Source organism: Erpetoichthys calabaricus, chromosome 4 (assembly GCF_900747795.2).
Source record: "Erpetoichthys calabaricus chromosome 4, fErpCal1.3, whole genome shotgun sequence".
NCBI classification, from domain to species: domain Eukaryota; kingdom Metazoa; phylum Chordata; class Cladistia; order Polypteriformes; family Polypteridae; genus Erpetoichthys; species Erpetoichthys calabaricus.
In genome coordinates, this window is record NC_041397.2 from 301481168 (window position 1) to 301492128 (window position 10961).

Consider the following 10961-nt stretch of genomic DNA (forward strand, 5'->3'; position numbering starts at 1 on the left):
TCACAGTCTTGATTCACCAACTATATGGAAATCAATGTCCACAATGTATTTTGCTTTGCACATTCACTTTGGTCTCTCGCCAGATGTTGATGCCATTTTGGAGGTTCTTTGCTCTTTGCTACTCATGCATGTGCGGGGAATTGAGGTCAAATCAATAAAGATAACTTCCCATCTAGCAAAGAGAGAGTCAGACTAAAATGTAATCGCAAGTTTTGTCGCCGTTTATGGCTGACTACCATCCTCTACCCCTGAATTTCGACAAAAGTCGACATCCACCCTGAAAGAGTTAAGTAGTGAGCTGCTATTATTATTACTATAATATAATAAACACATACATTTGATTTGAGTCTGTTAAATCCGGTGTAAATGTTGTCTACTTGTAAAAGTTTTATTCTGTCAGTGACGTTCATGTGGTACAACAAACTTGCCTCTCCCTCTCTGAGTTGATGGTATTTACCTCCATTCTTTTCACAAGAGCAGTGATGACCACAGTGGGTGCTGTGGTTGATGCCTGCTCAGAACTATTTGTTGTACCAGCAATCAAAGATATGATGTCCTGTGACTGCTATCAGACCATCATGCGGCATTCACACGTTGACAACAAAGACACCCATGCAGAATGTGTGAAAAACAACAGGCTTGCTGCAGTATCGGACATTTGGCAACATTTTGTTGAGAACTGTGTTTTGAGTTACAACCCATTGCAAAGACTTTCTGAGTATGTGGTCATAAAGCTTATGTAGCCATTTCTGGACAAAGGCAGAATCGTAACAACAGGCAGCTTCTTCACAGTGCTTTTGCTAGCTAATAGACTGCTGTACTGCAACACAACTCTGCTTGGTACCATAAAATAAAATGGGACTTCTCCCTGCAGTTAAAGTCACGTCAGTACGTGAGCAATTCGGCACGCTAGTGTGTAGATCTGGCAGAGAAAGCACTGTGAAGAAGACTGTCTATTGTAACGGTTGTGCCTTTGATTGCCAGTACAACAAATAGTTCTGAGCAGGCATCAACCACAGCACCAACTGTGGTCATCACTGCTCTTGTCAAAACAATGGAGATAAATGCCATCAATTCAGGGAGGGAGAGGCAAGTTTGTTGTACCTTGTGAACGTCACTGACAGAATAAAACTGAATAATAAAAAAGCGCTAACTTTCATAAGTAGCCAAAATTTACACCGGGTTTAACACACTCACTTAAGCTCTGAGAATTTTGTGACTGACTTCAGCTCCTTCTCTTGGTTGTGAGATGGGAGGGGAAGGACATTCATAGACTTTTCACAGAGCCACTCTAGTGTTGTCTTGGATGTATACTATAGGTCAAAAGGAAGCTGTTGCCTAAGGTTGAGGATGTGTGCATATACTCTTAAAGTTCTTTAAATGCCATTATGCAAACTCCAAACATGAGGTCGTATGCCTTTTACTTATGAGTGGCTTCCGTGTAGCCACTCTACCATAAACAACTGGTTGTGTGCTGCAGGGATGATCCAAAAGGTTCTCCCATGTCAGCTGAGGACTTCTGAAAGCTCTGTCAAAGTGACCATTGGGTTCTTGGCCACCTCCCTGACCAGGTTTCGTCTTGCCCAGACTGCCAGCTCTAGGAAAAGTCCTGTTGGTTCCAAATAACTTTCATTCAATAATTAATGAGACCAACACTCAAAGCTTTAGAAGTGATTTTATCCCCTTGACCTAATGTATGCCTGACCACCGTTTGAGCACAGAGGTCTGCAGAGATTTCCTTGGACTTCATGGCTTGATTGTTCCTCCAGACATGTAAATTATAAGACCTTTTTAACACAGGTGTTTGCCTTTGTAAATGATGTCCACTCAATTCAGTTTTCCACAGGTGGACTCCAGCAAAGTTCTGGACACATCTCAAGGAGAATTAAAGCAAAGAGGGCACACCTGAGCACAATTTGGAGTGCCACACTAAAGGGTCTGAATACATCTAGGAATGAGAGATTTCAGTTTTTGATTTAATACGTTTTCAAAACTTTCTGAAAACATGCTTTCATTTTCTTATTATGGTTTGCTGACTCTAGATTGATGGGTTTAAATGGCAATTTTTTTCATTTTAAAATAAATCTACATCACAATAAAGTGTGTAGATAAGTGAAGGAGTCTGAATACTTCCTGAATCCCCTGTATATAATATCACAATATCCATCCATCCATCCATTTTCCAACCCGCATTCTTTTGCAATCACATATTATTATATAAAAAAATCTAGGGACGAGACAAGACTTTTTCAGAGAGATAATTTCAAGTCCCGCGAGACGAGACTTTGTGCCAGGAGATTTAACCATGCTGAAGGTCCACTCACCTCTCGTTCATGTGAATGCTATTGTCAGACACAGTTCCTGTGCTCTCAGTTCTTATAAATGTTTACGTTTTCCTCATTTTAATACAAGACATACAATCTATTTGTTTCCTTCAATGTAGTCCTTTTCTGGACAGTAATTTTATACGTTCTAGAAAAAACGTCTAACAGCTAAGCGAAGAAGAAAGGGCAGCACGTCAAAAAGAAAAAAAAACATTGGAGAGAAAATAATTCAAAAAAGAATAAATAATAATCTAAGTGCAAATTTGGAAAATAAGGAAAGTTTTATAATCAGCCCAGCCCAAGTGGAATTGAAAACCTATCAGGTCCAGTCAGGGTCGGAAATAAAAAACAAAGAGTAGAAGACAAAGTAGAACATCGTAAAGACAGAGGCGTAGCCAGGGTTTTCAGCGCCCTGGGACAACAGAAGATTTTGCGCCCCCTCCTGTTTGCCAAAATGCAATGGGGAAGGGAAAGAAAATTTTAAAATGGCACTTTCTGGATGCTGCGCCCAGGGACAGATGTCCCCCCTAAACCCCCCCAGCTACGCCACTGCGTAAAGAAGTCCAAAAACGTTGGCGCAATACACATGGAGAGCAGGTTAGAGATTATGAATGTACTAAAATTCGAAAGTCTCAAAAAACTGAGAGTAAAGATCTCATTAGCACAAACAAACGGAAATTATTACTAGGTGAAATAATGGAACATCGAAAAGAGATCGAATATATGGACATAGGTGATATGACAGAAGTATGTAGATATTGTTTGGCTTTAAAGTTTAAGTCGGAGACTTGTAGATCGTCTAATTCGTGTTGCTATCAGGGAAAAGTAGTGGTTCTTCCCAATGAAGAGGCGTATCTGCAAGAAATAAAAGATTTGTTACTTGCTGAAAGTGAAATCCACAAACACTACAGGCAAAATATCTGCATCTACAATAATCTGTTCATGTTCTCATCATTCAATTCTCAAAACATAGATTTTCACGATAAGGACCATACGCTATGAGAACCTGTGGTCCTGCAACAATTAAAAGTTACTACAAGTTTTATTTCAAAGAAACCACAATTCGGTCAGGTTTATATATATGATCACAGAGAAGCGATGCAATATAGAATCGAAATAGTTAAACGATCGGATGTATTAGAAATTATACAGCCAATAATGGATACAAATCCATACATCAAAAAGTATTGCACTTTACACGAAATTTATCTGAAAAACACAGACAAAGAAGTTTTCTTAGATTTCTATGTGAATCTGAAAGAGCACAGTTGCATATATAATAAACCAACATGTGACGAATTGTCAGCGATAATAGTTTCAAAAGATGGAGATATCAAAGAGAGAGTTGATATTCATGTTTATCCAAAAGCACAGCATGATTCATCTCAAGCGGCAGATCCAGGAAATGACTAGCGAGTAGGGGGTTGGCGAGAGAAGCGAGCAGGGGGTAGAGCCCCCTAGTTTTACTTAAGACATAGAACAAGATGACAGGGTAATTACCAGGGTAATTTACTAACGTACAAAAACATTCTTATAATTCTTCAGAAGAATGAGCTATGTTTAGCCTCATTCATTAAAATTCTACATTGGTATCGTCAGAAGTGCTTTTCAATAAGGTGGATGGGATATAAAATAACTTGTAAAACAAAAGCCTCAGATGAGGAGGACCTTTTTCACATCAGAAATGGATACTTTTAAAGACTTATTTGAAAATGGGGGCCAAAACTTTGGGCAATAGCCAACTAATTAAATACAAATCATTCTAAAATTTCACTGCAAAGTGAATTTCTTTTTGGAAAAAAGGGTCCACAAAGGACAAGAAGGAGCTGTGTGCAGATCTCCAAACTCTCCGAACATAAAACTGTCACCCTTCCTGTCATAATATATATTGCATTAAATGGTGTGTATGGGGTATCGGCTGGGATGGGTCAAGATTTCATACCTGGACGGGAGGCAAGACCATTAAAGATACAAGCAGAAAGGCAAGGATCCCCTACCATGGCCTGGAGGCAGGGAGTTAGATGCCCTTGTGGAAGTGGGTTCTTTTGGGTCTAAGTTAGGATGGATTGAAGATCCATACAATGCTGGGAGGCCAGTATAATAGAGAGGCAGGAAGAGTCAATCAGCCAGAAATATCTGCTCCCAAGACATGTTAGATGGCAGCATCCTTTAGATTCATATAGACATTCGCAAGACATGCTGGAACTGTAGTGCTGTAAAGCAGCCCTGTTTCTCTATTATACTGGCCTCCTAGCTGGGTAAAGATCTTCAGTCTATTCCAGAGAACCCACTTCTGCAAGGGCACCTGTTGCCTGCCTCCTGACCTAAGCCAGATAGACCTCCACTTTCTTCTATAACAAACGATAGAGTGGTCTCCCTTCCACGTTAGGAAACTCAACATGTCTCAGTCAGGTCACCTGTCCTTACAATATGTTGTGTAATTTTTTGCATGTGTATGTATGTCTGTTGTTTTTGTATCACTACCACTATTTTGAGAAGACGTGTAAGTAAGAATTTTATCAAACTATGTATACATGGCAATAAACCCCAACCTGAGGTGAGATCTCTTCACTTCAAATCAAATCCCATTTTTATTTTAATTCTGGCTCCTTCCTTCTCCTCCTCTCTTGTTCACACTAAGGTCCCATAGAGTAGTATCTATTTTACGCCTTGACCAATATTAGGCAGAGCTCCTCCATTGTAGCAGCAGGATGCAAAACTGGCCTTCTCTATTCCATTATGCCTTTGGCCAAATGATCTCAAGGCTCAGAACCCAACTCCCTAAACCTAACCTTCTTAGGGTGGGCAAACTCCATGGATCTTCTAGTTGTGTTTTGGGTATGTCCTTCTGTTAGACCTCTCCTGAAAAATAAACATAACATATTTTGAGGTATGTGGAGTTCCTCTTCTCCTCATCCTATTCTTTCTTTTGAATTCCTGCCTCAGTCCTCATAGGGGTGTGAAGAAGACTATGACGACATATTTATGTATTCTTTCCCATTTATTTTCATAAAATGCAACTTAATATATACCATATAATTATTTTGAGAAGCATAAGGGGTAATAAAGTGATCATGTGTTAAACAACACCACTGATAAAGAAAAATGATTAAGTTTTGAGCCTCAAATGGAGATTTACTTTTGATTTTTTTACTGCTCTTTTTCTTTTCACTCCACAGGTACAGTTGTTTACTTGCTGTCATGTCAAGCACAAACCAAAACCTTTCATCTGTCCACAGAATTCATCCTTGTTGGCTTTCCTGGTCTCGAAAACCAGGAGAGTAAAATTATTCTATCAGGAGTCTTCCTCACAATTTACTTGCTTATTCTTCTGGGAAATCTTCTGATCATACTAATATTTGCAAAGGACAAAAGCCTCCGGATGCCTATGTACATACTCATTTGCAGCTTAGCTTTTTTAGACCTAATCGTTGCCTCCATCACTATTCCCAAAATGATAGCAATCTTCATGATTGACAATCGGAGTATCTCCTTTGCTGCATGCTTTGCACAGCTCTTATTCCACCATGGCTTGGTCACAGCGGAGTCGTTTCTTCTAGGTCTCATGGCGTACGACAGATATCTTGCTATCTGTCACCCATTGCACTACTGCAACATTATGACAAATCTTGGTGCATGTAAGCTAATAGTTTGCTGCTGGATAGGTGGGTTTCTTGGCCCAACGATTCCCCTAATCTTAGCTCTCCGGCTGCCTTTCTGTGGACCCAATAAAGTCATCCATTGTTTCTGTGACCACGTCTCTGTAATCCGACTTGCTTGTGCTGAAACTGTTGTCAATAACTATGTTGCCTTATCCATATCTCTGTGCTCACTATTCTTCCCGCTCTTATATATCCTATATTCATACGTCAGAATTGTTAGGTCTGTACTGAAGATCGCCAGGTCCGAGGAATGTGTGAAGACTTTCTCCACCTGCATCACACACATTGTTGTTATTTCAGTTTTCTTCTTGACTGCTGCCAGCATCTACATCTCCTACCGAATTCCTGGAACTTCTGCAGACTTGAGGATCATGGCGGCGCTCATTCAGAATATGTTTCCTCCTCTGATGAACCCCATGATATATTGTTTGAGGACAAAAGAGATCAGGGAGAGCATCTTAAGAATTCTGAGAAGAAATCAAATATTTATAGCATAATGTTAAATATGCTCTAGACAATTAAATGAGTTTTTTGTTTTAATGTGTCTCATTTGCCTTTCTCCAGAAATAAAAGGAATATTCAAAAAATAAACTGAGCTCTATTCACTTCTAAAAAAATTAAAGTAAGTAAATCAGCAAATGTAAATACAAACCGATTGCCACTCATGTTAATATTGTGGTTCATTGATCTTACCCTGCAAGGTGTATTATTAGCAGTTAGTAGGATTATTATATATATGTGTGTGAATGTTTGTGTGTATACAGTATTGCCACGCATATGTGACTGGGGATCACCTTGCGGGTTTGACTAAAGTAAGTAGTTCCACTCCAAGGCGAGAGGGGGCGCTGTCACTAATGGTATTTTCTCTTTCTCCCATATCTGCTAGAAGACACCCAAAGAAGGCCCTCTTTCAGCCACTCACGACCAGGATTTGATAACAAGGTGCTATATAAATAAAATGTATTATTATTGTTATGATCTTCCACGTGAGATACAAGATCACAAGACAAGCTCAGAGATCACTGTGTGGGCTGATTTTGATCAGCATCTATTTTTGTTGTGTCTTTGGCCACACTTTCCTTTTTTCTTTCACTGTATTTAAACGGGGCTACCAGGTTGGTACCCCAACAATTCTTGCTGCTCCACTCTGGTTCCATACCACCGGTATTAGTACATTCAGAGAGAAAGGGTTGGAGCATCAAGTGAAACCCCTCTTTAATTGATGGAGAACAAGCACCCAGAGAAAACTTTGAGGTTATGGCCAGAACGATGTGTTTTCATCCTCAACCATTTAACAACTAATGCAATCTTGAAAGATGAGCTGGTTTTTATTTCATCAGACACCAAACAGGTGGAATCAAAGAGACTGAGGTGAGCACAAGGTGATCTACCAGGGAGGGGTTAGTCCACTTGGCTGTCAAAGGAAAAGAAAACTGAGTGATGAGCAATGTCAAACTTAAATTATTCTGCTGTGCACCTTTTACATTGGGCCCAATAGAAAGGGTACTAAAATTTAACTATATATTGTGATGGACAGCTGGGACTCTTAACCAGATGGAATGCCTTCATAAGGGAAGGACCAGGGGAAGGAGCTTGCACAGGGAAATACCTTCCCCAGGACGACAGAGGGCAGCCCCCCTGAATTTCTACAGTGCCACAGGGTTTGAGAATGGAAGTTCAGCACTGCCAAGGCCCGTGGACACCACCAGGGGGTGCAAGGGGAATGGCTGAGTCTTCCTCAGCTAGACTGCTGCCACACCCAGAAGTACACCCGGAAGGAGATCATAAGAGGAGATGGGTAACGTGATTGCCCCTTGTCAACATGGTAGAACCTGCTTCAGATGAGCTCATATGGTGATCCACAGACGCGCATATGTGACAAATTATATATTATATATTACCAATATATTACTACAGGTTAAAAGTTTTAGAACACCTCAGTTTTTTTTCAGTTTTTATAGAAATGTACGCAGTTTAATCCTCATATATAATATGCTACCGTGGTTGGAAGTTGGTCTGGCCAGGATTTTAAATCACCTGTTGCTTGCAAACCGTTTGACCTATTGACATGAAATTTCGTACACATATACTATGTGACGTCTACTGTCCACTTTTGGGGTGATGATTGACCTCCAAGGTTATTCCTCTTTTAATTTTTATTTTATTTTAATGTAGAATCAACTTTCGGCAGCGGCCAGCAGGGCGGGCGTGCGGTGCATGAGTACAGGCATCGTTTACAGTTCTTGGGATGAAACTGTTCCTGAGCCACGAGGAAAGGCCCTGAAGTGTTTGCCGGATGAGAGCAGTCCAAATAGGCAGCATTGCTGAGGCAGCATGTGCTTGATGCTGTATTCTGATAATTCTCTTTCCAATCAGCTGCTGTAGAGCTGTGATTCCCTACTCAGATACAGTGATATAAATACTCCGAGTGCTGCAGTGAGAGTAATATGGAAAAAGATGAACCACTGTGGCAACCCCTAACAGGAGCAGCTGAATGAAGAAGAAGAAAGTGCAGTGAGAGTAACAACGCTAAAGCAGCTATGGTATTTAGATTAGTTTGACCATTCTGTGGACCATTATACTGTTACAGGTTAATTACAATCAGATGCATTAAACTAATAAACAATATGCGGTTAATTTCAGTGTATATGATAAAGCCACATCAGGGATATGAACCTAAAAAAGAAAGGGAAACCACACTGGAACAAAAGCACTGCTTTGACGCTGGGTGCCGCCAGTTTGCATAACCGAGCAGAGAACCTGCGTACGCCAAGCATTTAGCTACTGTGAAAATGTGTGTGGATTTACGCAAAGTTTAGGTGTTATACATCACGATTTGAGTGTGGAAACAGACTTACGCAACATTTTTGTGCGTACGCACTGTTCATACATGAGGCCCCTAGACTCGGACTGTGTCTGGCTCTACAATCTGTCTGTGGCTCTACAATTAGCTGATGGACAGATACTGTGGTTTTTCATTTATGTTAATTCATTTCTACTTTGGTTTTGATATAGTTAAACAGATCTGTATCTATGCATGTGATAGTTCTGTATTTAGTGAGTGGTATAATCTATTTTTGCATTCTGCCTCTGCACTTGATGAGGAGTGCTGTGCAAGAACAATGTAGTTTGTACTATTGTGTTGAATTTCTGAGATGGCCATAATAGACTGGCTGTCTCTGTGTGTTGTATTTACCATATTTTTGACACCCATTGCACGCCCAACCTACCTGGAAAGGGGTTTCTCACTGAATTGCCTTTCCCAAGATTTCTTCCATTTTTTTTCACTATAAGGTTTTTTGGAAGTTTTAACTTGTACTCTTAGGGAATCAAGGCTGGGGGGGCTGTCGAAAAACAGAGTTTGTTAACGTCCATTGAGATATTCCTTGTGTGAGTTTAAGCTATACAAGAAATAAATTGCTGTTGTTGTAGCAAGGACAAATCCAAACCAAATTTGAAATAAAGGGGTTATTTCTCTACATGTGGCAAGTCTGTGACATGACCAGTGACAAGATGAACTCTTTTTATATATTCATTCCACGCTCTTAAAAAAAATTCTTGTTCTTTAATGACATTTTATGGCTCCTTACTGGGTTGTGTGGTTACTCATAGAGCTATTACTTGACAAAGAATCATTTCATTCTGGGATGGGTTTTTCACATAGGAAGTTGGTTCTTTGTGCTCTGGAAAACTTCCTAATATGTAGAAAAACAAACTGAAATCTTTCATTTATGGTAGGCTACGCAGCAGGACACTAACAGATTATAAACCTGGGCTTAGCTTAAGTTATTGTATGCCATGAGAGTCCTTTTAAATCATGACCCTTCGGTAAACACAAATCTGTTACCTTCTATTTATGGTTATTTAATATATGGAGCCTGTTACGGATCAAAAGAAATAAAAGTTCTTTTTGGAATCTTCACATAGATGGGTATTTGGGGAACCACAAATGGTTCACCTATGGCATCATGCCGAAGAAATGCTCCTTTATTTTTTAAAGTGGACGCTAACAGATTAGAACAACCTGAACTAAGCCTGTGTTTTGTATGCCATGAAAGTCCTTTTAATATCACGAGCCACTGGTATTTCGCAAATCTGTTACCATCTTGTCATGGTTATTTACAATATAGTGCCAGTTATAGATCAAAATAAATAAAGATGCTTTCTGGAACCTTCACATGGATGGGTCTTTGGGGAACCAAAAATGGTGCCCCTATGCCATCACTCTGAAGAACCACTCTGATACCTTTATTTGTTAAAGTGCATAATAACATTTATTTACTAACATTTATATTTACATTTATTTGCTTAGCAGATGTTTTTATCAAAGTACCTCACAAAAGAGGTCATACATAATGAAGTAAACATACTGTCACACACGTGCGCATGGGAGGCAGCTAAAGGGCTTGAAATTAGGGTAATTCTATGCCAGACCAGGGGGTGGCAGAATGCACTGACCCCTCTCTCTCTTTCTTCTGCAGACCAACTACAGGAAATTCTTACAGGTTTCGATAACATTACTTCCAGTTCCGAGCCCCGATGATGTCACTTCCGGTCCTGATCCTGATGACATAATTTCCTCTACTCATCTTTAAAAATGTATGCTGTATCACGCATATTTCAATGGAGAGAATGACATACAATACTCAGTTACGAATAATGGCTGATCCGTCGAGTTTAATGTCTAATTCTGGGTTAGCACACAGGAGTAAGCAAAGAAAAAGTCTGATCAGTAATGTGAAGCACCTTGAAGACAGCGGCACAACGGTGGTGTAAATGTTGCATATTTTTATCAGGCGTATATTCACTGAATTTTACACATATGTTTATTGATGCTTATTAGATTTTTAGTATGACTGATTTATGCAGTAATTTGCTTTATCATTGTGCTACCACCACTTCATGGGATCCGGGGTTTGAATTTAGAGGCTGGTTATTATCTGTGTGGAGTTTACATGCTCTCACTGTACTCGAC

At 39.8% G+C, this 10961-nt stretch overlaps 1 protein-coding gene across 1 annotated transcript; it reads left to right on the forward strand.

Annotated features, from left to right (window-relative positions):
- Nucleotides 1-551: 551 nt before the first annotated feature.
- LOC114651275 (olfactory receptor 6N1-like) lies at nt 552-6483 on the forward strand. The gene is made up of 2 exons (XM_028801218.2): nt 552-621; nt 5504-6483. Exons 1-2 carry the CDS (start codon nt 552-554, stop codon nt 6481-6483), a joined length of 1050 nt encoding a protein of 349 aa, XP_028657051.2.
- Nucleotides 6484-10961: the final 4478 nt, after the last annotated feature.

Coding starts and splice junctions, on each gene's coding strand:
- LOC114651275 (XM_028801218.2), top strand. CDS start 552: ATGTCCTGTGACTGCTATCAGACCATCATGCGGCATTCACACGTTGAC. Junction 622..5,503: donor CAAAGACACCCATGCAGAAT/GTGTGAAAAACA, acceptor TTCACTCCACAG/GTACAGTTGTTTACTTGCTG.